This window comes from Trachypithecus francoisi, unplaced genomic scaffold (genome assembly GCF_009764315.1).
Source record: "Trachypithecus francoisi isolate TF-2019V2 unplaced genomic scaffold, Tfra_2.0 Lachesis_group21, whole genome shotgun sequence".
Lineage (NCBI taxonomy): Eukaryota > Metazoa > Chordata > Mammalia > Primates > Cercopithecidae > Trachypithecus > Trachypithecus francoisi.
The window spans coordinates 31,137,292-31,155,760 of record NW_022681467.1 but is presented as its reverse complement, the minus strand read 5'-3'; the positions used below and the strand labels follow the sequence as shown (position 1 = coordinate 31,155,760).

At 52.6% G+C, this 18,469-nt stretch overlaps 2 protein-coding genes across 5 annotated transcripts in view; one reads left to right on the top strand and one right to left on the bottom strand.

Moving 5' to 3' along the window:
• Positions 1-556: 556 nt before the first annotated feature.
• SPAG4 (sperm associated antigen 4) lies at positions 557-6,235 on the bottom strand. Of its 3 annotated transcripts, none has more exons than XM_033186241.1 (12): positions 5,628-6,235; positions 4,362-4,466; positions 4,037-4,103; positions 3,783-3,844; positions 3,491-3,534; positions 3,147-3,172; positions 2,902-3,010; positions 2,624-2,699; positions 2,326-2,441; positions 1,823-2,013; positions 839-928; positions 557-736 (listed from the first exon to the last, which is right to left on the bottom strand). In XM_033186241.1, the coding sequence occupies exons 1-12, from the start codon at positions 5,929-5,931 to the stop codon at positions 706-708; spliced, it is 1,221 nt and encodes a 406-aa protein (XP_033042132.1). In that variant the 5' UTR covers positions 5,932-6,235; the 3' UTR covers positions 557-705. The 3 variants fall into 3 exon arrangements, with proteins under 3 accessions (XP_033042132.1, XP_033042131.1, XP_033042134.1); XM_033186240.1 differs by having other exon boundaries at positions 561-736; positions 1,846-2,013; XM_033186243.1 differs by having other exon boundaries at positions 561-736; positions 1,846-2,013; positions 5,647-6,235.
• A 7,819-nt stretch (positions 6,236-14,054) lies between these two features.
• Positions 14,055-18,469, top strand: part of LOC117068705 (fer-1-like protein 4) — a 48,133-nt gene continuing 43,718 nt past the window's right edge. For both annotated transcript variants that reach the window (XM_033186238.1, XM_033186237.1), the window contains exons 1-6: positions 14,055-14,548; positions 14,830-14,885; positions 15,578-15,666; positions 15,763-15,862; positions 18,002-18,093; positions 18,280-18,321. In XM_033186238.1, the coding sequence (XP_033042129.1) occupies positions 14,470-14,548; positions 14,830-14,885; positions 15,578-15,666; positions 15,763-15,862; positions 18,002-18,093; positions 18,280-18,321 (458 nt within the window). In that variant the 5' untranslated portion in view covers positions 14,055-14,469. The remainder of the gene's footprint in view (positions 14,549-14,829; positions 14,886-15,577; positions 15,667-15,762; positions 15,863-18,001; positions 18,094-18,279; positions 18,322-18,469) is intronic.

The window sequence follows — 18,469 nt, the reverse complement described above, 5'->3', positions numbered from 1 at the left end:
CTACCAGGCCTGCATCAGCTCTGTGACTCAGAAGCTTCCTAGAGATTCTCAAGTCTCCTTAGCTTTTGAGTGTGTGCCTGCAGAAAGGGGGTAGCTACCCTTCCACCTGTACCTAGCAGGAGTTGGGGACTTTCCCACTGGGGCTAGGATTGAGCACAAAGGTGGGTTCAGGCTGCCTGCAGTTCTGTGGTTAGAGAGGAAGGTGGGCCTGGGTACTGCTCTGGCGCTGGAGGAATGCCTCTGGAGGAAGGTGGGCCTGGGTACTGCTCTGGCGCTGCCTTTCACTAGCTGTGTGACATTGAACAAGTTTCCTGACCTGAGCAGCTTCCCTCTCTGGTTATGAGAATTAAGTGAGGTAATGTGTGTAATGTCCACAGCACTGTTTCTTGTACATGGTAGGCACTCCATAAACAGAAGCTGCTATTACGATCTTGGTCTAGACTTCTCCAAGAAAAGAGGATGCATTGGGAAGTCAACCCCACCATACTTAGATGCAACAGCAGCCAGAGCTCTCCCAACAAGAGCCCCCCAAAGCACTGATCAGCATCCTTCAGCAGATCTCAATTCTACTCCAACATCAGCATGTTTAATGGGGCCCCCCTGTGGCACTGCCCTCTGCCCCCTCTGAGGTTCGCACACCATGGGCACGGACTCGATACAAGCATGTGAAACGGGGGTGGCCCCAGTTGCTTAGAATCTGGATCTTCACCTTGGGAAAGGCAGCTGGGGGGTCATTCTGGGGAGACAAATGGATCATGCCAAGGGCTGCCCTCCTCCTGGGTAATTCATCCCTCACTGCCCCACTCCCTTGGCACCTTCACCCTAGAGACAAACACACCTGCAGGTGGAAAGTCTGAATCTCCGATTTCTCAACATTGAAGGTGAATTTCCCCAAGAAAACTTCAGTTTCATCATCAACCTGGAGGCCCTGGTGGGTGAAGAGTGAAAGGAGGAACCATGAGGGGGACAGGTGGAGGGGAGAGAAGAAAACTTTGCTGAGGATATTCTATGTATTCAATAGCTATATGCATGTTCTTATGTATTTTTTGATGGTTGTATACTGTAATTCAGAATGTGGGCTCTAAGAAACCAGGTTTTATTTTTTATTTTTTTGAGACAGAGTCTCACTCTATCACCCAGGCTGGAGTGCAGTGGCGCGATCTCTGCTCAGTGCAAGTTCCGCCTCCTGGGAAGAAACCAGGTTTTAAATTTTAGTCCTGCCAACAGTTAGTTGTGTTACCTTGTAGAAATAACGTCCCCTCTCTGAGCATTACTTTCTTCATCTTTAAAGGAAAAGATAATAACAGTACATCATAGGTTGTTATATGGGTGCAAAGCAGGTGCGGTGGCTCATGCCTGTAATCCTAGCATTTCAGAAGGCCAAGGCGGGCGGATCACTTTAGGTCAGGAGTTCAAGACCATCCTGGCCAACATGGTGAAACCCCATCTCTACTAAAAATACAAAAATTAGCCGGGCGTGGTGGCGCACGCCTGTAATTCCAGCTACTAGGGAGGATGAGGCACAAGAATCGCTTGAACCCCAGAGGCTGAGGTTGCAGTGAGCTGAGATCACTCCACTGCACTCCAGCAGCCTGGGTGACAAGAGCGAGACTCTGTCTCAAAAACAACAACAAAATAAGAATGCATGTAAACTGCTTGGCAAGCAATAACTAGTATCTGGATATGGTTATGACTATAAAGACCTACAGCAGCTCTGAGAGGCAAATAGTAGTATCTCCATTTTATAGATGAGCAAGCGAAGACTCAGATAATGGCACCAGTTCTCAAGACTGCTTGGGGCTATCTAGACAAAATCCCCCACCTCCTGACCTCGTCCGCACTCACAAAGACCGCGAAATCGCGGGGGGCGCTGTTGACTCCTCCGGTGTGCTCCACGCTGGGCGGTGGATGCTGCAGAGTGATGTCGCTCAGCTGCACTCGGCCCGGCAGTTGGATCACCACCTGGCCTTGGTCGCCTTCAAAAGCCCAGCAATTCCCGGGGAACACGTGAGGCTGCAGGCGGGCGGAGGGACCATCAGAATCGTCTGACAGAGCGACTGTTGCCACTCCCCAGCCCAGGCCTCAGCTGGACCGCATCCATCGGCCCGCCCAGAGCTCCACCTCCAGCCCGCCCAGGGTCCAGTCCCCAGCATTGCCAGGTCTCTCCTTGAATTAAAAGCGGTACTCGGGCTCGTCCAGAGCCCCACCCAGGCCAAGCCTAGCTCCACGCCCTCGACCCAGCCAGGCTCCGCCTGCAGGGCGAGGTTTTGGTGCTTTCCCCAGCGTCCCGCCCCGGGTCACATCCCGGGATGTTTCCAGACCCACCTCCAGGATAACCGTGGGCGGCCGTGCGTAGTTCCAGAAGCTGAAGCGATTCCAGAAGTAGGCAGTGTTCCTGTCTGCGTAGTCGTGGGATGTCTTCTGCAGGTCGATGGAGGCTCCTGGAAAAGGGAGAAGTAACCCTCAGAGGCTCCCAAGCCTTGCCAGGAGTCGGGGTGCGGAGACAGAGTGGGGGCTGTCCGAGGCTCTGTCTTCGGCCAGTCAGGTGCATGGGAATGTCTGTGTCAGGGTCTTGGCCTCTTTCCTGTCTGCGTGTCTGTCTTCCAGTGTCTCCGGGTCTTACCCACAGAGCTCAGCGCATAGTCGGGCTTCCGCACAAAGTCCTCATTCAGCCTCTGGAACACGAGCTTGGCCAGTCTCTGCAAGGAGGGAGAGCGAGGCCTGGAGGGGCGAGGCTTGCGGGCTGCTTTTACAGGTGGGCGGGACCTCTGGGAGCTGGTTGCTTTGGGGCGGACTTCGTGGGCCCTGGGAGAAATCCCGCAGGACTCTGGGCGGAGCTTAAGTCGCAGGACCCTGGGAGCAGGGATCCATCAGGGGTTTCCAAGGTGGGCCCGGGCTCACCTCACTGTTGGCTGCCCGAACAGTGGACACCTCCTTGTGGAGTTTATCCAGCTTGGCCTGGAGCTGTTGCAGCTGCTGCCCCTGGGAGCGCACGCGCTCGTGGTACTCACTGGAGGTGGGAGGTGGGCGCCGTGGGGTTGGCTCCCTGTCCCCCTGGACACATCCCAAAGGCCCCCACGCCTTCAAGGTTCTCCAAGAAGCAACTTTGAGCCCCCCAATTTCCCACCCTAGGTGCCCTCTTTCACCTTAGAGTCAGCATCTCCTTAGGTTCCTGTTGGATGAAGGGACAAAACACAGAGCCGCTCAGCTCCCGTCGTCCTTGCTCCTACCTCAGCCTGGAAACGGCCAGGGCTTCCTTTTTGAAGACTGTGTCCCCTTTCCTCGACTCCTCCTTGACCTCCCAGTATCAGACCCCCCAAGAGCCCCTCAAGCACAATCCCTCATAAATCTGTTTATATCCAGCCCTTCTTAAGGATTGTAGCCTCTGGCACTACCCCCACCCCAGCAGACCAACAGTCCAGGGGACCCCCACAATCTCCAGATTCACAACCTGCCAGCCCCCTACCCCAGGACAGTCTCCCCAACTCACATTCTCCAAAGGAGAGACCAGGTACAGAAGCCCCAGCCAGATTGCTGGAGAAAGAGGGGGAGGGGTCTCAGGGGAAGGAAAAGGAAGAGAATGGGTTTCCCAGGCATAGGGGAACAGTGGAAAGAGGCTCGAGCAGTTAAGCCTGGGAAGGACGGTGGGAGTCTGAGGGGGAACTAGAGGGCTCTGCAGGGGAATGCCAGGAGCTGCAGGAGCGAGGATGTAGGAGAAAATGTGCTGGGTTTGCCTCCAAAGCACCCAGGGCAGGGGCTCCAGGGAATTCACTGCCCCTCACCTGCCAGAAAGAGGCTCAGCAGCGACACAGCCGTGAACAGGAAGCGGATGGAACAGACCTCCCTGGGGAACCGGAGGGAGGCTGAGGCCCCGACCTGCTCAGCCCTCCAGTCCCCACCCCATGGTCCTAGACCCAGCTCCTGACAACACGACTCAATCAGATCTGAATCGGCTCAAGCGCCAGCAAGGTCCCGGCCCTGCTCCCCACCTCCTCCAAAGAGCGGCCCCTGGGGCGCCAGCGTCCCTCCCTCTGACCTGTACATGCTGACCAGCACGTCTCCTGCCAGGGATAACAACACGCTCAGCACCTGGAAGAGCAGGCCTGAGGCCAGGACAGGGGGTCAGAGAGGGGCTCAGCGGGCGTGGTGTCCAGGTTCAGAAGGGGCTCGGGAGGGGCTGGGAGTGGGCCTGGGGTTCAGGAAGAGTAGCGTGGGCTAGGAGAATTAGATGGGGGCTAGGAGGATGAGTTGAGGCTCGGAGAGGGGCTCGATACTCAAAAGGGGTCGGGGGTCAGAGAGAACTGGAGTTCGGAGAGGGGAACCCGAGGGTCAGAGGGGATCGCAGCTGGCCTGGCCCGTACTCAGAAAGCTCTTGAACACGCGCGAGGGAGGCATCTCCGGCCTCAGATCCAGGGTCGGCAGAAGGTCGAGCGGCTCCTCAGAGACTACTGGAGACCCAGTCGGTTCTGCGGGAAACCAAGGACTCCATTGGGGCCTTGCGCACCACAGACCTATTTTCCCCTCGAGACCCGGCCGCAGATTGCTCAGTCCAGAAGCTAGAAAGCTTGGAAGCCTCTCAAAGGCTTTGGTCCCAGCGCAGCCCTATCCCGGCTCCCGCTCCGCCCTCTGAAGCCCCGCCCCTCAGGGAGGCTCCGTCAAGAGTTGGTCTCCTGGGCGGGGCGCGGTGGCTCACGCCTGTAATCCCAGCACTTTCGGAGGCCGAGGAAGGCAGATCACGAGGTCAGGAGATCGAGACCATCCTGGCTAACACGGTGAAACCCCGTCCCTACTAAAAATACGAAAAAATTAGCCGGGCGTGGTGGCGGGCGTCTGCAGTCCCAGCTACTCGGGAGGCTGAGGCAGAATGGCGTGAACCCGGGAGGCGGAGCTTGCAGTGAGCAGAGATCGCGCCACTGCACTCCAGCCGGGGAGGCTGAGCAAGACTCCGTCTCAAAAAAAAAAAAAAAAAAAAAAAGAGTTGGTCTCCTGGCCGCGCGCGGTGGCTCACGCCTGTAATCCCAGCTCTTTGGGAGGCAGAGGCAGGCGGATCACCTGAGGTCGGGAGTTCCGAGGCCAGCCTGACTAACATGGAGAAATACCGTCTTTACTAAAAACACAAAAATTAGCCGGGCGTGGTGGCGCATGCCTGTAATCCCAGCCACCCGGGAGGCTGAGGCGCGAGAATCGTTTGAACCCGGGAGGCGGAGGTTGCGGTGAGCTGAGATCGTGCCATTGCACTCCAGCCTGGGCAACAAGAAGGAAACTCCGTTTCAAAAAAAAAAACGGAGTTGGTCCCACCCCCAAACGGATGACCCGTCCCCAGCCTTCCCCGTCCCCAGCCTTAGGTCTTGGTGGAGCCCGATTGTCCTGGGAGCCTCTCACGCTAACACTGAGGCCGCGCCTTCTCAGTGGCGCCCAACCACAAGATTTTACCCGCCCCTTCCAGTAACCATTGAGGACACCGAGGCTCCGCCCCTTAAGGGATCTCATTTAGCATCTCCCCTTTACCCTACAGAACCCACCTTGTAGGAAGTGCCCAGATATCATCTTAGTCCCATTCCCGCCCAGCACCACCCTTTAGGCCCCGCCCCCTCCATCGGCTCACCCGGGGTCGACCCCGCCCGCACCCGAGGCCCCGCCCCTCACGGTTGCCGCGCCACAGGCTGTCTGCCAGTTGTGGCTCCGAGGCGCCGGCTTCTGCTGAGAGCTTCCTGCGCATGTGGTTCCTCCGGGCACTCCCGCGCTCAAGGCGGGCTCACCGCAGCTCGGGCCCCGGGCTCCTCTGCCCTCGGGGTCCCCAGGCCCCGGACCCGCTGACCGGAGCCCGTTGCTGTCCTCCGAGGTGATGCTCACTGAGCTGTTCTCGCTGAAAAAGTTGGGCGTGTGCTTGCGCGAGGACGAGGCCGAGCCCGGGCGGGAGCTTCGCCGCATCCTGACCCCCTGCTGCCCAGTCACGGACGCTAAAGCCGCCGCCGCGGTCGCCAAGGCCCTGGGGCCTCCTTCAGCCGCTGCCCGCCGCGGGGACCACACGGACCCTGCGTGAAGTCGGCAGGCTCCGCGGCCGCACCTGCCCTCCCGCTGTGTCCCGGCCGGCTGTTGACGTCACAGAGGAGCCTCGGTCTCCGCTGGTCTCCCTGGCCGCGCGTCACGGAGCTGGCCGTGACGTCACCGGGAGCCGTAGCCATGGCAGCCTCTCCTTCTGACTTTGTTGTTGTTAAGAGACAGGGTCTTTCTCATTGCCCAGGCTGGAGTGCAGAGGCTTGATATAGCTCATTGTAACTTCGAACTCCCAAGCTCAAGCGATCCTCCTGCCTCGGCCTCCCAAAGCGCTGGGAGTACAGGCGTCAGCCACCGCACCCGGCCTCTTTTAAAGCAATGATGTCACAGCACTTCCCAGAAAACCCCATCTAAAATGGCACTGAGTGTATAACAGTTTCTTTGTCTCTCTTTTTCTTTCTTTCTTTCCTTTCTTTCTCGTTCTTTTCCTTTCTTTCTTTTTTTTGAGATGGAGTCTCACTTTCCTTCCTTCCTTCCTTCCTTCCTTCTTCCTTCCTTCCTTCCTTCCTTCCTTTCTCTTTTCTTTCTTTTCTTTTTTTTTTTGAGATGGAGTCTCACTCTGTTGCCCAGGCTGGAGTGCAATGGTACGATCTTGGTCCACTGCAACCTCTACCTCCTGGGTTCAAGCGATTCTCCTGCCTCAGCCTCCTGAGTAGCTGGGATTACAGGCATGCACCACCACTCCTGGCTAATTTTGTATTTTTAGTAGAGACGGGGTTTCTCCATGTTAGTCAAGCTGGTCTTGAACTCCTGATCTCAGGTGATCCGCCTGCCTCGTCCTCCTAAAGTGCTGGGATTACAGGCATGAGCCACAGCGCCCAGGCTTTTTTTTTTTTTTTTTTTTTTTTTTTTTTTGAGACAGAGTCCTGCTCTGTCGCCCAGGCTGGAGTGCAGTAGTGCAGTCTCATCTCAGTGCAACCTCTGCCTCACAGGTTCAAGCGATTCTCCTGCCTCAGCCTCCTGAGTAGCTGGGATTACAGACACCCACCATCATGCCCAGCTAATTTTTATATTTTTGTAGAGACAGCGTTTTACCATGTTGGCCAGGCTGGTCTCGAACTCCTGACCTCAGGTGATCTGCCTGCCTGGGGCTCCCAAAGTGCTGGGATTACAGGAGTCAGCCACCGTGCCTGGCCGCTTTTAAAGCAAGCGATGACGTCACAGCACTTCCTAGAAAACCCCATCTAAAATTGCACTTAATGAATAACAGTTTCTATCCCCCATCCCTGTTTTGTTTTCCTCCTCAGCACGTATCACTGACATGCTATATATTTCATTTCTATCTTTCTTTTTTGAGAGGAGGTCTCACTCTCTTGCCCAGGCTGGAGTGCAGTGGCCGGATCTCAGCTCACTGCAACCTCCATCTCCCGGGCTCAAGCAATCCTCCCGTCTCAGCCTCCCGAGTAGCTGGGACTACAGGTGCCTGCCACCACACCCAGCTAATTTTTGTATTTTTTGTAGAGACGATGTCTCACTATGTTGCCTAGGCTGGTCTTTAACTCCTGAGCTCAAGTGATCCACTCACTTCTGCCTCCCAAAGTGTTGGGATTACAGATGTGAGCCACCTTGCCCGGCCCATTTATTTATTTCCTTATTGCCTGCCATGTCCACTAGAACATAAACTTAACAAGGGCACAGATTTTCATTCACTACTGTATCCTCCAGCACCTAGATAAGCCTAGTATGTAGTAGGTGCTCAAATATTCCCAAATAATGAATGTTAAGAAGGAGCAGGGCATCACTCAGGGCACTTCTAAATACTTAGTCCCCTTTGCTCTGCAAGCCCTTCAGTCCCCTCCTCTCATCCTAGACATCAGGTCAGAGAGCTTATTCAGGATCTGTGGGTCCCTCCCCCAGACCCATGTTTCCCAGGGGTCTGTGGGTTGAGAATTCAGCACCCACCAATCATCATACCCACACTCAGGCTGCACACCTGAGCCATGGAGGAAAGAATGAGGAATCAGATGGTCACAGCCAGAAGACTAGAGGTCCCCAAACTCTTGCTATGTAACAGAATATCAGTGCAGCTTATAGAAATTCAGCTTCCCAGGCACACCTTGTGATTCTACTGCAGATACTGCAGAATTTCTGAGTTGACCCAGGAATGTTTTTTGTTTTGTTTTTGTTTTTTAGACAGAGTCTTGCTCTGTGGCCAGGTTGGAGTCCAATGGTACGACCTCAACTCACTGCAAGCTCTGCCTCCTGGGTTCAAGCAATTCTGCCTCAGCCTCCCAAATAGCTGGGATTACAGTCATGTGCCACCATGCCTGGCTTTTTTGTTTTTGTTTTTGTTTTTGTTTTTTTTTGGTATTTTTAGTAGACACGGGGTTGCACTATGTTGGCTAGGGTGGTCTCGAACTCCTGACCTCAGGTGATCCGCCCACCTCGGCCTCCCAAAGTGCTGGGATTACAGATATGAGCCACTGTGCCTGGCCAGAGTGTGCATTTTTAACAACCACATTTTTGATCCTGATTAAAGACCACATTTTGGGGCCAGGCTTGGTGGCTGACGCCTGTAATCCCAGCACTTTGAGAGGTTGAGGTGGGCGAGTCACCTGATGTGAGGAGTTTGAGACGAGCCTGGCCAACATGGTGAAACCCCATCTCTACTAAAAATACAAAAATTAGCTGGGCGTGGTGGCCCGTGCCTGTAGTCCCAGCTACTTGGGAGGCTGAGGCGGGAGAATCGCTTGATCCCAGAAGGCAGAGGTTGCAGTGAGCCGAGACCGCGCCACTGCACTCCAGCCTGGGCCACAGAGTGAGAACAAAAAAAAAGAAAAGAAAAGAAAAGAAAAAAAAAATGCATTTTGAAAGACAATGCAGTGCGTCGTGCACAAGTTGCACAGCTAGGTAAACAGGTCCAGGTAGGGGAATAACACACAGCATCACATTAGCAAATCCTGCCCTCCAGCGCAGTCCTCTTATTGCCATCTCATACCTTCCTTAGAATGTTAGGAACTGGGGCTGGGCGTGATGGCTCAGGCCTGTACTCCCAGCACTTTGTGAGACCCAGGCAGTGGATCACTTGAGGTCAAGAGTTCGAGATCAGCCTGGCCAATATGGTGAAACCCCGTGTCTACTAAAAATATAAAAATTAGCTGGGCGTGGTGGCATGCACCTGTAGTTCCAGATACTTGGGAGGCTGAGGCAGAATTGCTTGAACCCGGAAGGCGGAGGTCACCATGAGCTGGCATCACACCACTGCACTCCAGCCTGGGTGACAGAGCCAGACTTCATCTCAAAACAAAACAAGAATATGTGGAAGTGGAACTGGAAGTGGCAGTTTTTGAGGGGTTGAGGCACAGGGACAATCTGTTAAGCTATGTTCCAGCCCAGAGGAGAGATGCCCATGCCAGGCTCCAGAGGGAAGACATCAATACCTTGCTTCATTAAGTGCCACAGAACCCACATGGAAGAAGGGAGAGGAAAGCGAAGGCACTGCAAACTACAAATTCTGGTTCATACCACCCCATCTCTCCCTCTGCCATGTTTTCTGTCTGTTAACTCCTTTGGGTCCCAGTGTCACTATCTGTTAAAAGGGGGAGGTGAGCTGGGCACAGTGGCTCATACCTGTAATCCCAGCACTTTGGGAGGCTGAGGTGGTCTCACAAGGTCAGGAGTTCAAGACCCAGCCTGGTCAACATGGTGAAACCCGTCTCTCTACTAAAAATACAAAAATTAGCCAGATGTGGTGGCACTCGCCTGTAATCCCAGCTACTGGGGAAGGTGAGTTAGGGAATTGTTTGAACCCAGGAAGTGGATGTCGCAGTGAGCTGAGACCGTACCACTATACTCCAGCCTGGGCAACAGAATAAGACGTTGTCCTTTTTTTTTTTTTTTTTTTTCAGATGGAGCCTTGCTGTCACCCAGGCTGGAGTGCAGTGGCACGATGTCGGCTCACTGCAAGCTCCATCTCCTGGGTTCATGCCATTCTCCTGCCTCAGCCTCCTGAGTAGCTGGGACCACAGGCGCCCACCACCACGCCCAGCTAATTTTTTGTATTTTTAGTAGAGAAGGGATTTCACCATCGAGACCAGATCCCCTGACCTCTTGATCTGCCTTTCTCAGCCTCCCAAGGTGTTGGGATTACAGACATGAGCCACTGTGCCTGGCCGACACTGTGTTAAAAAACAAAACCAACAAACGAACACAAAAAAGATTGGGGGGAGGTGAAGCCTTCCCCCAGCATCTGAGGGTTCAGGTCTAATCTGGGCCTTTCTTTAAAACAGAACAGCCTGTCCCTCTTCTGATATGTTTTAGACCCTCAAACTCATTTGAATACATAACAACTGGCCAGGTGCAGTGACTCACTTCTGTAATCGCAGCACTTTGGAGGCCTAGAAGGGCTGATCAACTGAGGTCAGGAGTTCAAGACCAGCCTGGCCAACATGGTGAAACCCCATCTCTACTAAAAATAAAAAAATTAGCCGGCCATGGTGTTGTACGCCTGTTAATCCCAGCTACTCAGGAGGCTGAGGCAGGAGAATCACTTGAACCCGGGAGGTGGAGGATGCAGTGAGCCAAGATCACACCATTGCACTCCAGCCTGGGTGACAGAATGAGACTCTGTCTCAAAACAACAACAGTGGAGAAATAGGCAGAACAGGGCTTTCCAACCCAGTACTGAGATGGAAAAGCTGAAGCACAAGAAGAGACCATGACTGGCTCAAGGTCACACGGTAAGAACCAGCTCCTCTGACTGTCTAATCTTATCTGCTGCCTCTGCCACCGCCCAATACATTCCTTGTATTCAGGCCAAACTGAACACATTACATGGGCCCAGAAAACATGCAGCATTTCTTCCCACTGCCTAGGTTTCTGTCTTTGCTCCCAGCTCCTGTCCTTTGAGCCAGGGGTCCCCAACCCCCAGGCCATGGACTGGTACCAGTCCGTGACCTGTTAGGAACCAGGATGCACAGCAGGAGGTGAGTGGTGGGTAAGGGAGCATCACCACCTGAGCTCCGCCTCCTGTCAGATCAGCAGCAGCATTAGATTCTCATAGGAGCGTGAGCCCTATTGGTAACTGTGCATGTGAGGGATTTAGGTTGTGTGCTCCTTATGAGAATCTAACACCTAATGATCTGAGGTGGAACAGTTTCATCTCCAAACCATCCTTTCCACCCCCTGCCCCTACCCCCGACCCTGTCCATGGAAAAATTGCCTTCCATGAAACCGGTCCGTGGTCACTGGTGCCAAAAAAGATTGGGGACTACTGTTCGAAGCCAATTTTCTTTTCTTTTGAGGTGGAGTCTCACTCTGTTGGCCCAGGCTGGAGTGCAATGGCCCGATCTTGGCTCACTGCAACCTCTGCCTCCCAGGTTCAAGTGATTCTCCTGCCTCAGCCTCCTGAGTAGCTGAGATTACAGGTGCACGCCACCATGCCTGGCTAATTTTTGTATTTTTAGTACAGACGGAGTTTCACCATGTTGGCCAGGATGTCTTGAACTCTTGGCCTTGTGATCCACCTGCCTTGGCCTCCCAAAGTGCTGGGATTACAGCAGTGAGCCACCACGCCCGGTCACTTTCTTTTCTTTTAAATTTTTTTTTTTTTTTTTTTAATTGAGATAGTGTTTTGCTCTGTTAATAGCCTAGGCTGGAGTGGAGTGGCATGATTACAGTTTAGTGCAGCCTTGACCTCCTGGGCTCAAGAAATCCTCCTGTCTTGAGCTCCCAACAGGCATGAGCCACCGTGCTGAGCCTAAACCCATTTTTTTTTTGAGACAGTGTCTCACTCTGTCACCCAGGTTGGGGTGCAGTGGCGCGATCTTGCCTCACTGCATCTCCGCTTCCCAGGAGCCTAAACCCATTTTAAACATTCCTTTTTTGGGGAAGCGCCTCTGGTCTCCCTCCTCTGAGTTCCTGGGCCCTGACCCTTTTCCGCTCTGAGGGTAATTCCAGTCTTTCTAGGCTGTGTTAGCTATTGGAGTCATGAAGTTACTGGAAGACAGACACATGTGATTCTCCTCTCTCTGGCTGCACACCCTTCAGAGTGCCATAGCACAAGTCCTGCAAATAGAAGGTGCAGGACATGGTAGATCATGTCTGTAATCCCAGCACTTTGGGAGGCCGAGGAAGGAGGATTGCTAGAGCCCAGGAGACCAGCCTGGGCAACACAGTGAGACCCCGCCTCTTAAAAAAACCAGGTGGTGTGATTGCATGAGCCTGCAGACCCAGGTACTAGGGAGATTGAGTCAGGAATATCACTTAAGCCTGGGAAGTTGAGGCGTAGTGAGCTGTAATTGTGCCACTGCACTCCAGCCTGGGTGACAGAGCAAGACCCTGTCTGAAAAAAAAATTATATATATATATATTTTTTTATATATATATATAGAATTAAAAGGCTGTGAACTCCCATGAATACATACTTTCACATATTATGGGTTCAGATTTCAAGATACATTCATGACTTCACTCAGCAAAAGTATTGTATATCTGTTTTAGGGTTATTAACCTAAGTGATGAGCTCTTTGTCCACAAAAGTGTACACATGCCCAATATTTTGCAGAAAATTTCAAAGATTTGCAGCCTCCATGGAGCCATTCTATGGTCCCACTAGGTTCCTAGGACCCCAAGTTAAGGACATCTGGCTTCCAGCTGAATGACTATTTTGTTACAAGCTAGGAACACACATTTAATCACTTTTTAATTCAATAAATGTGTTGAATGCCTACAGCACTACTTCTGAGGGCTAAGGGATTAATTTATTAATGCATCCATTTGTTCAGTGTTTTAAGGGCCTACCATGTGCCAAACCCTGATCTGGGCACTGAGAACAGGAAGATGAACAAGAAACAACATGAGGCCAGGTGTGGTGGCTCACGTCTATAATCCCAGCATTTTGGGAGTCCAAGATGGGAGGATCACTTGAGGCCAGGAATTTGAGACCAGCTTGAGCAACATGGCAAAACCCCATCACTACAAAAAATACAAAAATTAGCCAGGCGTGGTGGCACATGCCTGTAGTTCCAGTTACTTGGGAGGCTGAGCCTGGGAGATTGAGGCTGCAGTAAGCCTTGATTGCACCACTGCACTTCAGTCTGGGTAACTGAGTGAGACCCTGCCTTAAAAAAGGAAAAAGAAAGAAAGGAAGGGGCTGGGCGCGGTGGCTCACTCCTATAATCCCAGCACTTTGGGAGGCTGAGATGGGCAGATCACTGAAGGTCAGGAATTCGAGAACAGCCAGGCCAACATGGTGACACCCCGTCTCTACTTAAAAATACAAAAATTAGCCCGGGTGCAGTGACTCATGCCTGGCAGGCCAAGGCAGGCGGATCACAAAGTCAGGAGTTTGAGACCAGTCTGGCCAATATGGTGAAACCCCGTCTCTACTAAAAAAATACAAAAATTAGCCAGGCATGGTGGCATGCACCTATAGTCCCACCTACTTGGGAGGCTGAGGCAGGAGAATCGCTTGAACCCGGGATGCAGAGGTGGCAGTGAGCCGAGATCACACCACTGCACTCTAGTCTAGGCAACAGAGCGAGACTCTGCCTGAAAAAATATTAGCTGGGCATGGTAGCGGGCACCTGTAATCTCAGCTATGTGGGAGGCTAAGGCAGGAGTATTGCTTGAATCTGGGAGGCAGAGGTTGCAGTGAACCAATATCACATCACTGCACTCCAGCCTGGGCGACAGAGCGAGACTTCATCTCAGGATTAAAAAAAAAAAAAAAAAAGAAAGAAAGAAAGAAGAAAGTAAAAGACAGAGAGAGAGAGAAAGAAAAGAGGAGAGGCCGGGCGTGGTGGCTCATGCCCGTAATCCCAGCACTTTGAGGGGCTGAGACAGGCAGATCACCTGAGGTCAGGAGTTCGAGACCAGCCTGGCCAACATGTTAAAGCCCCGTCTGTACTAAAAATACAAAAAATTAGCCGGCTGTGGTGGTGGACACCAGTAATTCCAGCTACCTCGGCAGCTGAGACAGGAGAATTGCTTGAACCCAGGAGTCAGAGGTCTCAGTGAGCTGAGATCGTGCCATTACACTCCAGCCTGGATGATAGAGCAAGACCCCATCTCAAAACAAACAAACAAAACAAAACCAAACAAAAAAAACAATTGAGGCCTCATTGACTGGCAGGGAGCAGACTGGGGTCCTGTTCACTCCCCTTGCCTCCCTCCCACCCTATCACAGCTCTCACTCCCTGAGGATGCAGGATGGAGGCTGAGGCAGTCCTGCCAGCTTGCAGCTGGTGGAGGCAGGGAGGGCTGAACTGACTTCCAGGACCTTACCCCTATCTCTCGCTCCTCTCCTCCCTCTCCACCCATGACCCCCAGGCCTGCTCCCTGTGTGTTTGACTAAAGGGCAGGGATTGCTAAACCTGCTGGGTGAGTCCAGTGAGTCAGAGGCGATTCAGGTGGGCGGGCTGGTGGGCAGAAGGGCAGACGGGCAGTGGAAGTGCCAGTGCCACTGGGACCATGGCTCTGACGGTATGCGTGCGACGACTAACAGGGCTGTCCGGCACCCACGACCGACAAGTGAAGCTCACTTTTCGAGGTGAGGCTTGCAGGGGCACTCTAAGGATATTTGAAACTGGGGGCTATGGATCCTCCATTCCCTGGGCCCTTGACCAAACGCCATCCCATCTCTACAGTTCGTATCTTTTCTCCACCCACCCTGGTGTCTCCAACCCGCTGCCTCTTTCCTTCTTATTGTCTACCTTTCTTTAAGGGTGAATCCAGGAGGGACTTGACACTGGGCCAAGGGTGGGGAACACAAATTATTTTTTTGTGTGTCGGGGGAGGGACTGATAAATGACTAGTTTCAGTTCTGAGCAGGTTTTACCCAGAAAACAAGAAAAATTCACTGTGGTCAAGAAGCAGATATTGGTGAGGTCAGTACAGTTGGTTCCTGATTTGTCTCCCATCCAAGTCCAACCTGGGGTTCAGGGGCTCATTCCTGGGTTTGGGGAAGTATAGTCTTGGGAGGTGGGGTCAGTCTGAGGCCTGAGAGGTCAGACCCAGATTGGAACAAATTAGTTGCAAGACTGAGGGAATTCATTCTTGTTCACTAGTTAGCCTCAGATCAGCCCTCACTCAGATTCAAACCCATGTGCAGGGATCCCTTCCAGGTTTGGGGATGTTAGTCCTAAAGTTAGCTCTAAGTCTGGAGGATTGGCTCCTGTCTGAGGGTTAGGAATAGGTTTTTTTGTTTTGTTTTGTTTTGTTTTTTTTGAGACAGGGCCTCACTCTGTCACTCAGGCTGGAGTGCAATGGCACAATCTCAGAGCACTGGAACCTTCATCTCCCAAGTTGAAGCAAGTCTCCTGCCTCAGCCTCCAGAGTAACTGGGATTACAGACATGTACCACCACGCCTGGCTAATTTTTGTATTTTTAGTAGAGACAGGGTTTCACCATGTTGGCCGGGCTGGTCTTGAACTCCTGATCTCACGTGATCTGCCTGTCTTGGCCTCCCAAGGTGTTGGGATTACAGGCGTGAGCCACCACACCCAGCCAAGAATAGGCTTTGGATTGGAGTTTGGGGTCAGCACAGCATGGGTGTCACAAGCTTCCTCCTGTCCCCAGCTGTTCCGATGGCCCCACTATGGGGCTCCACTGGCTGGGGAGTGTCTGTCTGTGCAGGTGGTCAATTGCAGCCGTGTATTCAGCCCTAGGTGAGTCTGCCTGGGGAGACAGGGATGCCGGTTGGGCTGGGGGTGACTTAGAGCCATTCCCTTGGGTCACTCTTTTGCTCTATGCCACTCCCCTAGGCCTCTAGGGACCCTGGTGATCTCCCTACAGCAGCTACAGAATGCTGGGCATTTGGTGCTACAGGAAGCCCTAGTGGATGAGAATCTTCGAGTGTCCCCGGTGAGCCCCTCCGGCCCCCAGGCTGCCACCCTCAAGTACCTCTAGATAAAGGGTTCCATTTCTCATAGGGGAAAACCTAAGACCCAGAGAGGAGTGGTAACAAGGCCTCCAGCCAGGATTCCTTTTGTCAATCAATTCTTGTGGGAGACAAAGATGAACCTGGCTGGATTTTCCTGGTGTTTCATGGAGGGGCTCATAGCCTAGTAGACATGGACTTAGCTTCCAATCTCAGATCTGCCATTTCCCGTCTGGGAACTTGAACAAGTTCTTTAGCATTTGGAAACTGTTTTCTTTTTTTTTTTTTGTTTTGAGATGGAATCTCACTCTGTCACCCAGACTGGAATGCAGCGGCACAATCTTGGCTCACTGCAACCTGCACCTCCCACGTTTAAGCGATTCTCCTGCCTCAGCCTCCAAAGTGGCTGGGACTACAGGCGCCCACCACCATGCCCAGCTAATTTTTTTATTTTTAGTAGAGAATGGGTTTCACTATCTTGACCAGGTTGGTCTCAAACTCCTGACCTTGTGATCTACCCTCCTTCGCTTCCCAAAGTGCTGGGATTACAGGTATGAGCCACCACGCCTGGCCTGGAAGCTGTTTTCTCATTTATATAATGTTGAGTGTTTTGTTCAGTCCGTCATCATTTGTTGGGCTCTTATGATAAGCCAAATGCTGAGCTGAGCAATGAGGATTCCGTGGTGAGCAAAATCAGATAAGGATTCACACCCTTGGAAGGGAGGCAAACGTTAAACCAATATTCACACAAGTAAATGTGAAACTGGAACTGGCAGGTGTTAGAAGCAAGCTGGTAGGGGCTGGGAGAGGGTACAACACGGAAGTATGATCTACTTGGGGGCCAGAGAAGGTTCCCTGAGGAAATAGTACCTGAACTTAGACTTGAAGGATAATAGATGTTAACTGGGAGGAGAGAATGTCCCAGGCAGAAGAAAAGGCATATGCAAAAGCCCAGCACCTTGAAGGAGCACAACTGGGGTGCCTGGAGTGAGAAGAAGCTGGAAAGGATGGTGGGGCCAGACCAGGCAGAGTAGTGAAGGTCACCATAAGGGATTTCCAACAAAAATGAGAGAATTTTGGAATCCTGTTGGGCCTCAAGAAGTAACTTGCAGCTGGGCACAGTGGCTCATGCCTGTAATCCCAGCACTTTGGGAAGCTAAAGCAGAAGGATCATTTGAGCTCAGGAGCTCAAGACCAACCTGGGCAACATAATAAGACCTCATCAATACTAAAAATGAAAAAAAAAAAAAAAAGTCCAGGGTTCATGTCCCTGTTTGGGCGGCCTTCGTTAGCCGGGCGCGGTGGCTCACGCCTGTAATCCCAGCACTTTGGGAGGCCGAGGCGGGCGGATCACAAGGTCAGGAGATCGAGACCATCCTGGCTAACACAGTGAAACCTCGTCTCTACTAAAAATACAAAAAAAATTGGCCGGGCGCGGTGGCTCAAGCCTGTAATCCCAGCACTTTGGGAGGCCGAGACGGGCGGATCACGAGGTCAGGAGATCGAGACCATCCTGGCTAACACGGTGAAACCCCGTCTCTACTAAAAAAAATACAAAAAATTAGCCGGGCGAGATGGCGGGCGCCTGTAGTCCCAGCTACTCGGGAGGCTGAGGCGAGAGAATGGCGTAAACCCGGGAGGCGGAGCTTGCAGTGAGCTGAGATCCGGCCACTGCACTCCAGCCTGGGCCACAGAGCGAGACTCCGTCTCAACAACAACAAAAAAAAATTAGCCGGGCGCGGTGGCGGGAGCCTGTAGTCCCAGCTACTCAGGAGGCTGAGGCAGGAGAATGGCGTGAACCCGCGGGGCGGAGCTTGCAGTGAGCCAAGATCGCGCCACTGCACTCCAGCCTGGGCGACAGAGCGAGACTCCGTCTCAAAAAAAAAAAAAAAAAAAAAAAACAGAAGAAAGAAAATAAAAAAGAGGAAACTTGCCTACTTAGTTCTTAATGGTTATGAGTAGTCTACATTATTAATGATCAGAGAGGAACCACAAGGCACCACGGATGCTGGTCAGAAGGATCTCTGCCACCTGGAGTAAAAGGCATTAGCATTGCCCTTGGGCCTCTCTTAGACCCAGGGCAGTTGGAGGGGGGCCCTAGGGGATACTGTATCTGGTTTTAGATCCAGGTGGAGCTTGACCTGAAGTACCAGCCCCCAGAGGGTGCTACTGGATCCTGGTCAGAGGAGGACTTTGGGGCACCCGTCCAGGACAGGTAATCCCCCCAGCAACTGAAGCAAGACCTGGTGGTCTCAGCCCAGACAGACCCTGGAAAGGGAGAAGTAGTGCCTAGTTCCACTCTGGATCTGCCGATTCAGTGACCCTTGGACATGTGCTGACCAGGTGTTGCTCTGTAGTCAGGCATGTTCCTCTTTTAGTCCTTTCATTTCTCTTCCCCCAGCTTGGAGTTAATTATCCCCAATGTGGGCTTCCAGGAACGGGAGTAAGTATGTGGGGATGACCTGGAGTCACCGAGGTCAGTCTTGGAGTTAGGAGCCAGTGATATGGAGGCAGCCCCAGGGTCTTGGGTCAGAACTCAATCAGTTCCAGGGTCAGAGGTCAGTCCTATAATCAGAGGTCAGTTCTGGAAT

Excerpts from the sequence above, each read along its gene's own strand:
- SPAG4 (XM_033186240.1), bottom strand. The coding sequence starts at position 5,931 with ATGCGGCGAAGCTCCCGCCCGGGCTCGGCCTCGTCCTCGCGCAAGCAC. Across the intron at positions 3,535-3,782 it reads GCTGAGCCTCTTTCTGGCAG|CAATCTGGCTGGGGCTTCTG; the intron begins GTGAGGGGCAGT and ends CTCTTTCTCCAG. Across the intron at positions 3,173-3,490 it reads TGGTCTCTCCTTTGGAGAAT|GAACCTAAGGAGATGCTGAC; the intron begins GTGAGTTGGGGA and ends TTCATCCAACAG.